The 17,367-nt window shown below is 50.7% G+C and overlaps 2 protein-coding genes across 3 annotated transcripts in view; one reads left to right on the top strand and one right to left on the bottom strand.

Annotated features, from left to right (window-relative positions):
- Positions 1-11,504, top strand: part of LOC130382100 (fibroblast growth factor receptor-like 1) — a 32,329-nt gene extending 20,825 nt beyond the window's left edge. The window contains exons 4-7 of the mRNA XM_056589709.1: positions 4,761-4,847; positions 5,788-6,072; positions 7,486-7,839; positions 8,135-11,504. Of these exons, the coding sequence (XP_056445684.1) occupies positions 4,761-4,847; positions 5,788-6,072; positions 7,486-7,839; positions 8,135-8,583 (1,175 nt within the window). The 3' untranslated portion in view covers positions 8,584-11,504. The remainder of the gene's footprint in view (positions 1-4,760; positions 4,848-5,787; positions 6,073-7,485; positions 7,840-8,134) is intronic.
- Positions 10,515-17,334, bottom strand: tacc3 (transforming, acidic coiled-coil containing protein 3). 2 transcript variants are annotated; one of them, XM_056589706.1, is made up of 18 exons: positions 17,204-17,334; positions 16,515-16,680; positions 16,222-16,346; positions 16,084-16,130; positions 15,469-16,002; positions 14,361-15,432; positions 14,205-14,247; positions 13,949-14,120; positions 13,709-13,767; positions 13,494-13,624; positions 13,319-13,394; positions 13,022-13,150; positions 12,728-12,795; positions 12,390-12,433; positions 11,923-12,095; positions 11,728-11,834; positions 10,941-11,061; positions 10,515-10,864 (listed from the first exon to the last, which is right to left on the bottom strand). In XM_056589706.1, the coding sequence occupies exons 2-18, from the start codon at positions 16,677-16,679 to the stop codon at positions 10,799-10,801; spliced, it is 3,132 nt and encodes a 1,043-aa protein (XP_056445681.1). In that variant the 5' UTR covers position 16,680; positions 17,204-17,334; the 3' UTR covers positions 10,515-10,798. The 2 variants fall into 2 exon arrangements, with proteins under 2 accessions (XP_056445681.1, XP_056445680.1); XM_056589705.1 differs by having other exon boundaries at positions 14,361-16,002.
- Between the last annotated feature and the right edge of the window lie 33 nt (positions 17,335-17,367).

Here is a 17,367-nt window from a genome sequence, read left to right on the forward strand (position 1 = left end):
CAGTAGAGTTTGATTTGAGCAGGAGCGAGGGAGATGAGAGGGTTTGTAACGTGATGCACTTTTGTATCTTCTCGCGCGGCCATGGCTGACCTCTGCATGACTAGAGACAGATACAGCTACACAACAAAAAAAACAACGTTTTGCCTCATGTCCTTCGGATAGCAGACTTACTGGCTGTGGGCTAAGGTCTTGTTCACAAGTAGACACATCATATCTCAGCACTACAAAGAGCATATTGTGCTACAGTGAAACGTTGCAGATAGAGATTTTGCAGGACAGTTACAAAGCTCAAAGTTCACATACAGTTCTGTCATATGGCATGTATTAAGAAATCAGATTATTTACATTTGGAGCACACTGAACTCCCTTTTTAACAACGTTTAAACCTGGCGTCATATAATACATGATACATGTTGTGGATAGGCCAGCAAGAGAGAAGAATAAGCGATATAAGTTACACAGATTCAACATCTTGTTCGACGACTCTTCACGCTCCAACAGAGAGACAAACACACGTATTAAAGGACGTATAAATCACAGTCGATTTGTCCAACGATAGATAACATCTTTCTCCCTGCAGTCCTGCGGTGCGCTTAGTGACAGATGATTCATCTCCTTTGGCTCCCAGTGCTGTGGGACTGAGGAGGCTTCAATGGACGCTATATGACTTCACGCGCTCTGTTGCAACTGGCAGTTACTGCTGTTTTCTTTATTGCAGATGGTTTCAACCTTGCCTGGCAGTTTGCTTTGCTCTGCTGTCAGTAAATCAGGACTAAATTCCAACAGAGTTGTTTGTCTTTAACGAGCCTTTATTATTGTTATCAGTGGAATTAGCGGCAGAAGAGCTCATCCCACGGATCCCAAGAGCTAACCCTAACCCCTGATTGGTTGAAGTTCCTTTGGGTTGTTTGGTTGTAGTAAATGCATAAAAAACCTTTCATGGGCGCGCACATACACACAGACAGACATACACACGCACGCGCACACACACACACACACACACACACACACACACACACACACACACACACACACACACACACACACACACACACACACACACACACACACACCCAAACACACACACACACACACACACACACACACACACACACACACACACACACACACACACACACACACACACACACACACACACACACACATAAGGCCCCCTGTTTCGGCTCCTTCATAGGTCGGCCCAGCAGCCAGGGACTGGCAGCCATCAGCTCAGCGTTTGTTTTCCTAGATGATTGTTCCATTAGGGAGGGGGGGGGGGGGGGGGGGGCGGCATAGCTTTCTCCAGTAGGAACCAGATTGAACGGGGGTCGGGGAGGGGGGGGGGGGGGGGGGGGGGGCATAGCTTTCTCCAGTAGGAACCAGATTGAACGGGGGTCGGGGAGGAGGGGGGGGGGGGGGGCTTGGGGTTCTGCTTCGAAACAGTAACAGGACTGAAGTCAGGGCTTGAGAAAACCTCCGTCTCTCGGCCAAACGGGGCACCGTCAACACGGGTAACACTTTCCGTTAGGCTTGAGTCAGCTAATTGCCAGCAGCATTTGAATGCTGCTGCCGCTGCCTGCTAACAGCGGCGGGGAGCTCGTTAAGCTGCCGGGGGAACCGGAGGGCTTGGGGGGGGGGGGGGGGGTTCTGGGGGCCAATATTTTTTTAAAAGGCTCTAAATGAGGGGTAGCTTCCAGCGCAGACCCTGCATACATCATGTCAGTTTATTATTTTTACTGGATCAGGGACCGCCCCCACAACCCCACTTGGGGGGGGGGGGGGGGGGGGGGGGGGGGTATTGGCGGCTAGATTCTGGCCGGCCTTCAACATCAAGGCAAGCACAGCATACTCTAAAAACATTACGCGGCTGCTCCGTCTGGGACCGGGGGAGCGGAGGCCGCTCGGAGGAGAGCAGTGAGAGGAGGAGACGCCAAGAAACGCAGAGAGACTGAGGAGTGAAAGAGTCAGTCAGAGCTATGCAGGGTGATGTAAGGAAGTGTTGGGGGGTGGGGGTTGGGGGGGGGGAGACGATATTCCTCTGCCTCCATCTGCCAGTGGACACGCTGTCCTCCCCTGAGCTATCTGAAGAATCTGGCCGGCCACTGCAACATGGCGCCTCCTCAATCCCCCCCAGCTGGCTGTTTGGGCCCTGTTTGGGGTGGTCTCCTGACAACTGACCCCCACTACCGCCAGGCCCCGCCCCCCGGCCCCGCCCCCTGGCTCCGCCCCTCCGGCTCTCTGGCCATCCCACTGACCCACACATGACAACACCATACAGGACCACTCTGTCCTCGGCTGTGGGCGGTGGAAAAGACTCTTATGACCACAGATGATGGCTTTCTAATTGAGACTGCTCGACTTACTGTCATTAGGTGTCCATTTTTCATAACACACGTCTTTGGATTATCTTAACATTATATACCTCTGGATATGTCGTTAGGCTAGCCCTCTCCGTTCTCCTCCCTGCTCCCCTCTCCTCTCCTCCCTCTCCTCCTCTGGACATTAGATTGTCCCCAACAACATCTGGAGCTCATTGGAGCCCACAAATCACGGCCCCCTTCTCTGTGATTCAGCAGCCCCACGAGGCCACGGCCGCCGTTTCCTGGGGCTTGATTTGTGAATGAAAAGGTATTGAATGGCGTCGGCCTTTAAAACAACATGGTCTGCTCGTATGAATGGACTGTAGCCGATGGCGACGGCAGCTGATGCTGGTTTAGAGCCGGACAGGGGAGCCTTGTTCGTGGCTACGTCAATTGCGATGACTTTTATGTAATTAATAGCCGCGCTGGTTTTTACCGCGCGCTCGCTTAAGGAGGTTTCAGCAGAGGTTAAGGCCTTCTTCGGGTTTCGTTCCCGGGCAACGGGAGGAGACACACGGGGCCGTTAGCTGGAAGGCCACTCAGCCTCAGTGTAGGAATAACAAAGATAACCAGAAGTATAAATTATTTCATAGGCTTGAGGTGATCCCCCCCCACCGGTCGGAGGGTCCAGCGCTGAGCCAACATTGTTGGAGGACAATAGCGTCTTGGGATACGGTTAGTTATAGACGTTATAAAAGAGCCTCATTGTTCGCCAGAATTGACATTAAGTAGGGAGGAAATAGATTCCAAACTAAAAATCAAAAAGCAAACTGGGGCAGTGTGGGAGCGCGCCGTGTTTGGATTGGGAGGTTCAGGAACCGGGAGGAATGCGGAGCAACAGAGAGATGTTTCTTCCAGCGCAGGCTGCTTTTTAGAGGAATGGGTTATTATAGTTGGCTAGTTAAAGCCCCCTCAAATAGCCATGACATCATGGCTGCGCCTGGTGGGGCAGGGGACGCACAATGGAGGGTCTGTGCCCGGGCGGAGACCCTGGAGAGCTCTGAGGGGTGGGGTGGGGGTCGGGCCGGGAGGGCGGCACCACCAGAGGGGGGGGGGGGGGGGGGGGGGTTAGGAGTCACATCTGGCCCCTCTACCTGGGCCCGCCGCCCCGCTGTATCAGGGAGCGTCGCCCCGGCCTGAGGGAGCTGAGGGCCGCACCGGTCCTGGTGGAGGGGATATTTTACGCACTTTTTTTACACACACTCTTATGCACATATTGTATGTTTTACGTCCTGGCGCTTAATGTACGCAACTATTGTATGTTTTACGTCCTGGCACTTAATGTATTGTATGTTGTACATCCTGGCACTTAAAAAACACTACTTAGCATTGTGTCTCATCTTATCCTAGATACATTTGTTGTATGCAGGGAATGGGTTGAACTTGCGACTTACTAGTGCATGCCACTTGGTTCTAAGAACATCCTTACTGTACCGACAGCGATATATTGTTTCTCTTTCTTCTGACAAATGTACTTACTTTAAGACGCTTTGGATAAAAGCGTCTGCTAGATACCTTGGGCGATCGAGTCCGAGGGTCCCCCCCCCCCCTCCCCCATAGAGCCCCTGATTTCATCATCGCTGTGACCCGGTGAATAAACGTCCGTTAGCTAGTCTCTTCATATTATATTTTAAGCCCTGTCTTAGCTCCGCTGCATTATGTCAGCCCGTGACATAAAGCCCACAGCTGTCCGCTGGAACCGGGGTTATGAAAACTGATCACATTACTCCCCAATGCTACAGGCTACGACCTTAAGCTCAGCACAGCCGGCTTAGGGGAGACGGGCAGGAAACGCTGAAATGATTTGGATCGAGCAAAGACGACCTCACGGGACGTTATTTCCATTGTTAAGCTCTACTTTTCCAGCTAAAGATCATATCAAACGAATTAACCCATAGGACTAAAGCGAGATGAGCGTTCATTAAGAGCTTTAAAAGGGCTTGCTTCATAAAGCTGCCACGACCTGCCGACCCGTTTACCAAAAACCTGACCGGTCGAAATCCAAAACCCCACATTGAAACGAATTCCCACAAAATGGCCGCTGGAGGGTTCCTCTGGGGCGAAGCTGCTAATGACCCGTTAGTGTCTTTAAGGTATTTACTGAGCGGTACAGCCAACCACTGACAGCTTGGCTAGACAGCGACAGCCCTGAAAGGCCACGGAGGGTTTACTGCTATGAAATCAATGGGAGATTACCTCATGCTGTCTGTCATCGGGAACGGGATACGCTGTGATTACGCACGGCAATTAGAGTTCTTTATTACTACACAGCATTCCTCGCTCGGCGCGGTTTGATGTGCGCTCCTCTTTGTTGTGTGTTTGTGCTCTGCTGGGGATTAATAGCATGTTGACGTGTTGTGCAGCCTTTCATTACCACCTGCCCTCCCCCTGTGCCAACAGATGACTCTGGTTCTGATAAATCCAGACCCGGGGGACCCGCTGGACCACATTCGGACGTTGGGCCGGATAGCGTGTTGGGGAAACTAGGTAAGAACATCTGCCATCAAGGCTGGGGCATTAGTGAGACCGTCTGAGGGCCCGGGGAGGAGAGCATTGTTATTTACCTTCAATGGATGAATGGATATCACCGACATGAGCAAACAGGACAAACGGAGACAAACGCTGCCAATTCCGATGTAGCGAGGCCAAATATCTTTGTGTCAGATTCCCCAGATCCGACCAAATAATTAACGCTGCTCAGGCCGGAAAGCCTTAATTATTGATCGTTAGCGGCTGCCAGACAGCTGTTTCTGCGCACCAAGTCTTCCTCCTCAAAGCCAATGTGTTTTCCACCAAGAGAGTCGAGAGAGGACCTCTTTGTGAGAAGAGGCTAAGGAGTTTATGTTTGATGCGGTTTTTCTTTATGGAAGCACTAAAACTACCCATAGCGCCTCATTGGAATAAATCTCCCTCTCCCTCTCCCTCTCCCTCTCCCTCTCCCTCTCCCTCTCCATCCATCCATCCATCTCTCTCTCTCTCTCTCTCTCTCTCTCTCTCTCTCTCTCTCTCTCTCTCTCTCTCTCTCTCTCTCCCTCCTCTCCCTCTTCCCTCCCCCTCTCTCTCTCCATCTCCCTTTCAATCCCCCTCTCCCTCTCCCCCCTCGCTCGCTCTCTCCCTCTCTCTCTCCCTCTCTCTCTCCTCTCTCCCTCTCTCTCTCTCTCCTCTCCCTCTCCCTCTCCCCCCTCGCTCTCTCCCTCTCTCTCTCTCTCCCTGTCTCTCACATTCTCTCTCCCCCCCTCTCTCTCTCCCTTTTCTCTCCCCCCCTCTCTCCCTCTGCCTTTCACCCCCCCCTCTCTCCATCTCTCTCTCTCTCTCTCTCTCTCTCTCTCTCTCTCTCTCTCTCTCTCTCTCTCTCTCTCTCTCTCTCTCTCCCTCTCTCTCTCCCTCTCTCTCCCCCCTCTCTCTCTCCCTCTCTCTCTCCCTAAAGCCCGCCCCCGCTTCACGCAGCCCGCCAAGATGAGGAAGCGTGTGATCGCCCGGCCGGTGGGCAGCTCGGTGCGTCTGAAGTGCGCGGCGAGCGGGAACCCGCGGCCGGACATCGTGTGGCTGAAGGAGGAGCGGCGGCTGACGGAGCGGGAGGTGGGGGCGGGCCGGCAGAAGAAGTGGACCCTGAGCCTGCGGGGGCTGACCGCCGAGCAGAGCGGCCGCTACACCTGCAGGGTGTCCAACCGCGCCGGGGAGATCAACGCCACCTACAAGGTGGAGGTCATACGTAAGTACCCTGTGGCTGGAGGGACCGCCCCGACCCCAGCGCCTTAGGGAGCGCCGAGGCCGCCAACCTGATGTGCAGGCTGTCCTTTGGGTTAATGAGCCTCAAAGGACGTTCACACCAAAAATGAAGACGCGACGCCAATCTCTACGAAGTCATTGCAAAGAGGCACATTTTTCAGCTGAAAAATCTGCGGCGCGAATTGATCAGCGGCGCTGGCTGAATACCTGGTTCACGTGAAATTCATGGGATTCAACTCGCACAAGTTAAAATATTTTGTCGTGACAGCATATCGGCGTTCAATCCCTGAAGTCCAGATTGAACCGCAACACCGAGGCGAAGTGAATGTTGCCGTTTGTGGACTCCCGGAGCTCTATAATATCTATGAGATTTTCTATACTACCTATATAATATAAAATATCACGGCCAAAAGCTGTGTACGCATCCGGATGATAATGATGAAACCTAAAAGACCGCGTTGAGTTCTCCAACGTCTCTTGTACTCCCATAACAAGTAAAAACTCGTAGTGCTGGTTGTCTCGGCGATGGTTGACAATGAAATGGCGTAGGGAAACGTTTCTGTTCCCAAGAGAGCCCCTCCTCCTCTGATATCACAAAAGTGTTCTGCTGTGAAAGCACAGTCAGAGCGCTCGGCAGTCCCTCCATCCTGGGGGGTTGCCGGTTTGGATCCCCAGCGGTATTGGTCCCTGAGAACTGAGGCCTCACACGCTCAGGACAGATGTCCTCACCTGTACACATGCTTCTTAACAAACGGAGGAGGTCGGCTGTCCTTGGACACGGTGGGTCTGGTGTGGACCGCGCTGGAAACCAATCTTAGATGTTTGAAGGGAATAACAAATGCGTTGCAATGTAACGCAAACGTGGCCATAAGCAACTTAAAGCCGGAGCTCGAGGGGATCAAAGTCGAGCCTTCGCCTGCGGTGGAGGCTCGACTGAGACGTCCAAGTTCGGTCAGGTTTACGCGTATGGATGCATGTGTGTAATCGCGTATATTAGAATCCTACTGAGCAGGCAGGTCTGAGTGAGGCCTTATGTTCTGGTGGTGGGGGTTATTGTCGGGAGGGGGGCGGGGAGAGAGAGGCTTTTCAACCCAGGGACCCTCCACCCAATCTGGAGCTGATTAAAGACCAGCTGTCTGCCAAACCCCCAGAACCCCCCTTCCTCCTCATGAGAAATGTGTTCAGCACAACCAGGAGCAGAGAGAGACGGAAACTAATCACACGTCCTCCTTGTGTTACATGTGGTTTTCTGCCTCTCTGTCAATTACAAGCCGTGAGCCCGGGGCGGGTAACTGTACCGCCCCGGTCTCCACGCAGAAGGCCCGCCGTGTCACACCCATGACGGGGGCATCCTAACCATGGCGATCCCTCTCTCCCCCCCCCCCCCCCCCCACAGAGCGAACCAACTCCAAGCCGGTGCTGACGGGCACGCACCCGGTCAACACCACGGTGGACTATGGGGGCACCACCTCCTTCCAGTGCAAGGTGCGCAGCGACGTCAAGCCCGTCATCCAGTGGCTGAAGCGGGTGGAAACGCACGAGGAGAGCCGCTACAACACCACCATCGAGGTGGGCGACGACCACTTCGTGGTGCTGCCCACCGGGGAGGTGTGGTCGCGGCCCGACGGCTCCTACCTCAACAAGCTGCTGATCACCAGAGCCAAGGAGGAGGACGCCGGCATGTACATCTGCCTGGGCGCCAACACCATGGGCTACAACTTCCGCAGCGCCTTCCTCACCGTGCTACCAGGTGAGTGCAGCGTGGTGATGAATTCAACCGTCTACTGTTGCTATTTGTGATATTTTGTGATTGGAGGTATAAGGTGAACAAAACAACGACATTTTTGGGGGTGAAACCTTTTATTTTACATTCTGCGTAACTGGTTTCTGTCTTTTTTAATTTCAAGAGAAACCTGTTTATTTTACATGGAAGGCATTTTGAACACACGACTAGAGATGTCATTTTTTTGGCCCCGCAGCATCAGATTCAACAGATGCCCTCATGCGTCCTCACCCCTCCTCTCCCCTGACCTCTCCTCCCCCAGACACCAAGCCTCCCACCCCGCCCATCTTCGCCCCGTCCTCCAACTCGCTGCCCTGGCCCGTGATCATCGGCATCCCCGCCGGCCTGGTGTTCATCCTGGGCGTGGTGCTGCTGTGGTTCTGTCAGAACAAGAAGCACTGCCCGCCGCCCGGCCCCCCGGCCCCCCAGGGCCTGCATGGCCCACACCCCCGGCTGGCTTACCGGGACCGGGAGAGAGGCTGCGCCGCCCCCTCGTCCGGCTCCTCCAGCCCCGAGAAGGAGTGCTCCGTGGGCTCCATGAACTACGAGGAGTACCTGGCCCAGCAGCAGCAGCAGCTCCTGCTGGGCCAGGGCAGCTCGGGGCTGGCCACCAAGATCTACCCCAAGATCTACACGGACATACACACTCACACACACTCCCACGTGGACGGCAAGGTGCACCAGCATCAGCACATCCATTACCAGTGTTAACCCCCCCCCGCTCTGTCACAGGGACCGCTGTGGTCTAGTGAACCCACACCAGCTCTGGAGGTCTCAAACCCACCAGGGCAAAGCTCCCTCCTTTGTTTTTATAGACACCTTTACCAAATCTGTGCCAAAGTCTTGCTGCAGCGGGGCATTGATGGCTGTGCGTCCGAGCGAGCGGTCCTGTGATTGACATGTTGGTGGTCAGTGATACAACGCGTCAGGTTCGCTGCTTTCCCTTCCCTGCTCGTCACCATGGTCACACCACTAAAGAGAAAAACATTGGATTCCTCCGGTGCACTAAAGGAGTCGGTGCTGTGTCTCGTGTGTGTTTCCAGAAGCAGACGAATCAATGCTAAGAGGTCGATGGATTCCTGTTGGTGTGTCTAGTGGGTTTTTCCACCTTCTGCTCAAGTGAAGTTCAAAAGGGCTCCTTTAAGCTGTTCACTTCCATAACTCTGTGCATGCTCCATGGTCGAGGTAATTCAAATGGTACTGAATATTTTTACAAAAAGGGCTGGTTTAATGCTCCTTCTCAGGTATCCCTTTGTTAGCGTGACATGGTGTTTGTAATGCCCGTATGTTAAACGCCTACCACTATCCTCACAAAACAGAATTTAGCCCTCTTTAGATGTATGTGAACCCTAGGACTGCAAGGGATAGAATAAAAAATGTGTTTCCATGTTGTGTGATTAGACACCATCTACATTCTCCATGACCTTCTTCAGTTAGTTGAGCAAGAACATCAAATGTTTTCCCCGTCAAATGATTACCAGCCAGGGTAGAAAGTGTTTTGGACTGCAACCCTACCCAACCAATTTATGAAGCTCTAGTTGTTTATATCCAAATTGAGTCGTATTTAATTTATTTTAATAAGAAAATGTATCAATAGTTTATTTTTCAGAGTTATGCATTTTACACATCATTGTAAGTTTATTAAAGTATACTGTAGTCCTGTATAGTATATATTTGAGTATTTTTGTCAAGATAGAGTAATCACATGTATATGGAAATGTTTACTGTAGGTATTTTAATTTGTTGTATGACAATCTTGTATTATACATTTACTCAAGTATAAAATCTAAATCATCTATTTTGATGATTTAGCCGTTCGATTAAATGACTTGAAACTCATTCATCCTTCTTTTGAGCCGGCTAGTGAAAGCCTCATGAGTTCTTTACACAACAGACTCAAACCTGTTTTGTTCCCACCTGTTCACATCAGGATCAGAACTCCTGTTTTCATCTCCAAGCGGTCCAGGTGTGGATTTTGCGTTTGTGACGGCAACAACCCCCAATAGATAAACACCAGTGGGAAGACAAGCAGCCCAGCCTCCATTCATACTGGGCAAGAAGAGACGGGCCGGACTGGTCTGAAGAGGGTGACACAGGGGGCAGCCAGCAATCAGTGGGAGAGATAGCTCAGGTGAATAGATACTGTTCAAATAGAGGACCCTCACAGTCCCCTTCACATGAGGGATGGACCCACCCTGCAAGGCGACACCCGTCTTCCCGCATCTTTCCCTCCCTCCTGTTTAAGAAAGTGAATCGGTGCCCTCGCCTCCGCGCGGTCCAGCACCTCATTCACCTCCTATCCAGCTAGGATTTGCTTTCACCGTTTAGGAAGTGCATTGTCCCGCTGCGAGGCCGCTGTGACGGGGCAAAGAAGGGCAGCATTGTGTCGGCCTGCTCTTGTTTTGCATTAGTAAGTACTGCGAGCCGGGGATGAGCTCCAGATGGAAGACTATAGGTTGAATAGATGGTTGATCTCCCCTCTGAAAGGCTCAACATGATCCAACACATGTATACATTGAATAGGCTTCGTTTTACCCCTCTGTGAGATGACCTCAACTTTTATGTATTGTGCTGAATACAATTATGCATTCACTGTTTCACAGTAAGGCAACACTGCCACCTTGAGGTGATGCAGCCCCAAACATGAATGAACAACAAAATCTCATTCTTTAACAGCTTTATTATAATCAAGTATGCAGCACGTGTAAAACAGACTTACAAAGAGATGAAAACTTCTGACAGTATAGAGAAACAGGGTTAGAAGAGAAGAAATGATACTCCCAAGAGTAAAATCTTAAAATCAATATTAGATTTTAAGATTATTTCGTTTCATTCAATTCAGCAATATCTAGTTTATTAATTTAAAAAATATTCTATAAAGACATGAATATAAGACAAACAATGATGAAAAAGAAGGACAAGGTTGTCAGCCCGTCTGGACTTTGGCAATGAGTTCGTCACACAGGTTGGTGAGTTCGACCACCTCCTTCACCTGGAAGACAAAGCACACATCAGCATCCACAGACGTTTCCGACGACACCCTCAGGAGTCCTGGTGCGCGGGCTCACCTTCTGATCGTAGTTGCTCTCCAGGGCCTGAGACTTGAGCTGCTCCCTGCGCAGTTGGGCTTGAAGTCCGGACACCTCGGCCTTGAGCCGTGAACGCACCTCCCCCGTTTCCTCATTAGCCCTGAGGACAACACAAACATCTCATTGATCTACACACACCCACACCAACACACACCCACAGTATAGTAGAAGCAGAACGCCGGTACTAGACACACTTGATGGCGTATCAAGTGTTTCCCCTCCGTTTCCATCCAGCAGCAGTGCTGCTTTGTGTGTATGCGTGTGAGGTGCACCATCTTGATGTGCATAATGCACAGTATTGATATGCGTGTGCACAGAGCTGATTTTCTGGCATTAATGTTTGTGAAAAGGCAGTGTTCAGTCGAAGATGTGTCACCATCCCAACTTCTGGGATCATAACACGGTGGGTCCCGTCTATACAATCAAATATTTAAGCTACTTTCTGTATTGAAGTCCCTTGTGCTGCATTAACTCTGCATGCTCCTTACTTCAAGTCCGGAGCAAATCATGGGACGATGCCCCCAACAGTATCATCATGCCCTCTATTTTGCGGTTCAGTATTTTTCCACAATATTGTGGGTGGGGGGGTATGTGAGGCACCTATGATATAAGTTTATAAATAAAACAAATAGTATTGGTACGCCAAACATGATTTCTCCAAAAAAATAAACAGCTTAGTTTGCATGGCTGACCGCAGTGCCACTGGTAGTCCAGCGGCGGCGCTGTTCCACTGCTGGATGCATGTCGGTGAAACACCGGCTCTTACTTGCTGATCTTCTCCTCAGTGTAGGACTTCAGGGTCTGGTAGCGCTGCTCCTCCTTCCTGATCCGCACCAGGTACTCCTGGGCACAGCCTTTGAGGGTCTCCTCGTTCTAGGAGGTGAAACGATACGCGTTAACACGGTGTGACCCCTTTTTGAGGGAACACTGGCAGAGGGGGGGCAGGCCTTGGGGTGCTGACCTTCTTGTAGCTCCCCAGGGCCACCTTGTACTTCTCCAGCCTCTTAAAGAGCTCTGAGAAGGAGCTATCCAGGGCGCTGAGCTCCTGGGACACCTGCTCCTTCTCCGCCAGGGCACTGTTCAGCTTGGCCTGGGCCTGGGCGCGGTCCCGCTCCCGCTGCCCCTTCCAATCCGCTGGGGGACACAGATAGTTAGACCAGGGATAGACACTCACATTTTAAGTACTGGAACCCAGCGACCACCACCAAGCTCCAAAAATTGCTGGCCAAAATACATTTTTAGCGGCCTAAATGTGAACTGCAAGATGTACAGGTGATGTGGTGTTGGAAGTGGGAATGTTTGTTCAATGACTTTTCTTGGCCCTGGGCCATGGTTAATGTTGAACCCTGCTTCACAAGCGTGTTGTGGAGCCATCTCATCAGCCGTGTTTCAAAGCTGGGGCCCAATGAGAGGCGGGTAGAGACTCACCAATCATCGTTGGGATGGTTTGTTCAACGCCAGAAAATACTTTTCTATGGGATGGAGGGAGAAAAGGGTACAATTAGAGATTTAAAAGCTGCACAGACAGCTTTATCAATTTGTACTACAGCCAGTTTAATATGATTTAAAGGGGACAAATTATGCCACCATGTGCGAGTGTCATTTGTAGTTAGAAGCCGTTTTGAAAATCTGCGTCTTCTGACATCTAGATGGACACGTCGCCCACTAATGGCAACGGTAGAGGAAAAAATAGCTATATATATATATATATATAATAAAAGACCATCAGCAAATTAGCAAAAACACATGTAGAATGCAGGGATTACCTCAACTCGTGGTGATCCTCGTGTAGCTTATCATATTTTAAAGTCAGCAACGCCTCCGTTTGCTTTGCCTACATGAGGGGGGGGGGGGGGGGGGGTTACTCAGCATATAAACAGTACACAAATAAAATGAAGTACAACAAAAAAGTTATAAAGATACCACTTGAACAAAAGCCATTACAAAATGGAACTCCATTTAACTAAATTTGCAATAAAGATGATTTGAATCTGCTCGTAATAAATGGGGCAAGTTTCGGTCCAAACGAATCAAAGCAAGGTTTTAGTTTGCGGGCCTACCTCTGCCCGGACCCTGGCTATGGCTGCGTCCATGTCCTTCTGACTGTACTTCAGGACGTCGATGATGGCCTCCTCGGTGCTGGTGGGGAGAACCAGACTCTCCAGCCTGGTGTGGTTCTGGACCTCAATCTAAACCAAACAAAAACCGATCACTTGACCTGACACCGTGGAATCACCGAACCGAAAAAAGACTGACATTAAGAGAGCCTGGGAACCCACGGTGTCAGCTGGAATTCAAACACTATTCCATTTCAAAGAATTTGGGTTCACTGGCTCTTTAAGCATCATGTGACTCACTCGTGCTGCGGGGACGTCAATGAGCTTGAAGTCGTCCATTGTTGGCGGCTGTTGTACCGTTCTTTCCGACTCCAACCTAATGTGAAAACACAAGGACAGGGAATACGCTTAGGAAGGTGATTATGAGATAATACTGGAGGTAATGAGAGCAGCAGAATGGGAAGGAGGTTCGTACCGAGAGGCCAGGGCTGCAGGCCGTGGGGGGTTGATGCTGACAGTTGGGGCGCCGGCCTTCTTTGGACTCTCCCTCATGAGTGGGTCAAACTTGAGGTACAGGGACTGCTTCCTCAACACCGACTCTTTGAACTGTGAAGCAGGAGAGGAGGAATTCAGAACTGAATCCATGCAGCAACACACGATGCAAAAGCAAAGTACAAAATGTAACCTCACGTTGGCTGAGCCAAACTGCTCCAGGTAATCCATCTGCCCATCGAGGTCACTTGCTATGACTAGGAGGGAGAAAACAAGGTCAGTACACAGCAATAGACAGCAACATTTCATTACCAATTCATACAATTTATTATTCAACAGAACGATTTTAAGTTTCTAAAATGTTTACCATCCACATTAAGAGAACATAGACATATATACACACAGTACACAAACAAGACCGCAATGTAGGACACTCACATGTTGATCCTGGCACAAACTCCATGTTGGTTTCCACCAGGAGAGTCTGTGAAGTCCAGTCATGTTGCTGGCCAAAGTCCGAGGGCTCAGGCATACGGCAGACCGCCTCACGCTGAAGCCCCAGGTCTGGGGCTGGGATGGACATTGGTTCCTCTTGCTGGGGAATTTCCACCTAAAAATGCAACATGTAGCTTATAGTTCAGCAGCCCTATGCATTATGAAACATAAATGGTACGCTTATGTGAGCTGTCCTTACATGAACATAACTGTCTTCCGTGTTGGTGGCGAGACCTGCAGCGCTAAAGACAGCAAACACAACCTAATTAGTCTTTCAGTTTTTCCTACTTGAGCAAAGGTTCCACCGTTTTCAAATATGTGAATCAATACAGAAATAAAAATAAGGGAACCGTACCAGGGTGAGGGTGCCCGGGTCACCAGCTGTGGGGACGCCGCCGCGGGGGCGGGCAGCTGCTCGGTCACAGCGGATACCTTGGCCGCAGGACTGGACTTCACACCACATGGGTTGTCCATTTTTACGCTTGCACCGAAAGGATTAAAGTTTGGGTCATCCAACTTGTCGAAGTCAAAGGAGTAGGTGGCCTTGGGGAGGGGGGTGTCGACCTCGACGCCAACGTCCGCTACGCACGGCTCAGTCGGTGGCGCCGGCCGTACCTCCAGCGTAGGCTTTTTCCCGGACGCCTTCGCAGTCGGCGGCCGTTTGCCAAACTTCTTCGGTTGTGGCTTAAGTTTCACCTCGGCGCCGTCGTCAAAGTTAAACTCTAGTTTGACGGACCCTACCTTGGTCGGGGGGTCTGCTGGTTTTACTGTGGCTTCAGATTCGGGAGCCTTTGTGATGTCATTTGAAATGCCATTGTCCTCCGCCGTGGTGGATGGCTCCTTTGGCACTTCTACGATATTCTCTGGGTTGGTCTTCACTGGGGAGGCTTGTGGGGGGGCTGGGTTGGTCTTCAATGGAGAGGCTTGTGGGGGGGCTGGGTTGGTCTTCACTGGAGAGGCTTCTGAGGGGGCTGGGTTGGTAGTCACTGGGGAGGCTGGGTTGGTCTTCACTGGAGAGGCTTGTGGGGGGGCTGAGTTGGTCTTCACTTCGGAGGCTTGTGGGGGGGCTGGGTTGGTCTTCACTGGGGAGGCTTGTGGGGGGCCTTGGTTGGTCTTTACTGGGGAGGCTTCCTGGGGGGCTGGGTTGGTCTTCAATGGGGAGGCCTCTGAGGGGCCTGGGTTGGTCTTCAATGGGGAGGCCTCTGGGGGGGCTGGGTTGGTCTTCAATGGGGAGGCCTCTGGGGGGGCTGGGTTGGTCTTCAATGGGGAGGCCTCTGGGGGGGCTGGGTTGGTCTTCAATGGGGAGGCCTCTGGGGGGGCTGGGTTGGTCTTCAATGGGGAGGTCTCTGAGGGGGCTGGGTTGGTCTTCAATGGGGAGGCTTCTGAGGGGGCTGGGTTGGTCTTCAATGGGGAGGCCTCTGAGGGGGCTGGGTTGGTCTTCAATGGGGAGGCCTCTGAGGGACCTGGCAGCAGTTGGCCGAGGGGCACATCGTCAGGGATCTTTGAGCCGGTTTGGAAAGGGTCAATGGCGTCCAGGTAGTCAAAGTCCATACTGTAGACGCCTCTGGAGTGAAGCGGGGCATCCTCCGCCGATGGGGCGGCGGCCGGAGCGTCTTCCTGAGTGACGTTCAGAGACGCTGCGGCAGGCGGTTGTTTGTCAGGGGTGGCGATGGAAGATTCCTGGTCCTCGAGGCATGAGTTCTTCATCACTGTGACCACGCTGCTCTCCGTGGAGCTTACTTCAGCCAGGGAGTTTTCCACAGAGCGGTTGAAGGGGAGGGTCTCGTCCAGGGCCGACTCCGGTTCTCCGGCCTCTTGGAACGCAGCCTCAGGCTGGTTTGGGGATAATGGAAGGTCTTCAATAGACGGCCGCGTCGGGGACAAGGCAAACTTTTTGGAGCCCGAGAAAGGATCCATGGTGTCGAGATTGTCAAAGTCCAGCAGATAGCCTCCTGTGCTTTTGATGGGCATTTCATCGTCAGGATGTGACAAATCGTCTGTTTGGAAAACAAATACGGTTACATATCCCAGGCTTAACTACAAAATAAAAAGCAAGAACAAATGTGAATTTTTTTTACCATTATTTTGTCCAGCGACAGTCTCAGTCGCCTTTTGCGGTGTTGTGCTGGTAAAACACATCAAGGGGTCAATATCCAACATATATGCCGTAATTCCCAAATTTCAGCAAAATAAAAAAGATTATGTTGAGGACATACTTTGAATCCAGCCGTAAGGAATCGAGCGCCTTCATACACTCAACCAGGTTATCCATCTTCACAGACTTGGATGGAGACAGAATTCTTTTAGAGACTGGGTCTCTTCTTGGAGTCTGGAAACAAACCTAGAAGCAACAGGTTAGGTAGAATGAAAATGATAGATGTTAATTATTCCATTATAAAATATGCATGTTTTTAACATAATTGCAATTACAAAGTGTTAATGCCTGTATTATTCCATTAGGTAAATCAGAATAACAACAATTGTGTTTTTTGACCTCCTCCAAGCTAACCTTTCCACCCTTTGGCACAGTCTTGTTGGGTAGATTTTCAGTTTGCCGAAGAATAGATTGCCTTCCAGTTGGCTGTTCAATGGCAAAAATGTCGTCACTTGAACTGGTGCGCTTTCCTCCTCGGTGGACACCGAGGTTCTCGTCATTGACAGGAACGGAACCCATCCTTTGGGAAGGGACACAGATGCAAAAATAGTATCTTAAATCATCTTTACCGTGGATCAATATGGGTGTCCACAGCTGGGCCCATCTACTGAAGTGGCCGTGAGTCTATGATGACAAAAGGTAATCCTAGTCCATCCTTTACATCGATTCGGTACCACTACGGAGTTCATTGGATAGTATTGAATGTATATCCAAAACTGATTAAAAGATGATTGACAAAGTTGTGATGTGGCTTCATATTCCGATATTTCTTCATAACGTCGTCATAAAGTTAACTTCAAGGCCTTCTTCAACGCTGCCTCAAATAAAGAAACAATAACTGAATTGTTATAAAAAGTAAAAAGGATTGTTTGGTCTGACAATCCTTTTACTTTTTATAATGATGACACTAAATACATGTGTATCGGTAATTGCACAAGTCAAATGATCCCAGCATCCAGGCGTACACTAAAACTAACGTACTCCGGTATTGACCAGTGCGGGATAAATGTTGTTTCTGCATTGTATTTAATGGAACAACCTACCTTAAATTAACGGTAACGGTTGTCGTTTTCTGTAATGTTCGCTTCCACGCAGACAGCAACACGAACGAATAGCCCCGAAGAATGCACCTGAAAGCCCACAGCCAACGGTTCGTATTTTTAAAGTCATGAAATGAACCAATCAAACAATTTGAAACTCTCGGCGG

This window comes from Gadus chalcogrammus, chromosome 5, assembly GCF_026213295.1.
Source record: "Gadus chalcogrammus isolate NIFS_2021 chromosome 5, NIFS_Gcha_1.0, whole genome shotgun sequence".
Taxonomy (NCBI): domain Eukaryota; kingdom Metazoa; phylum Chordata; class Actinopteri; order Gadiformes; family Gadidae; genus Gadus; species Gadus chalcogrammus.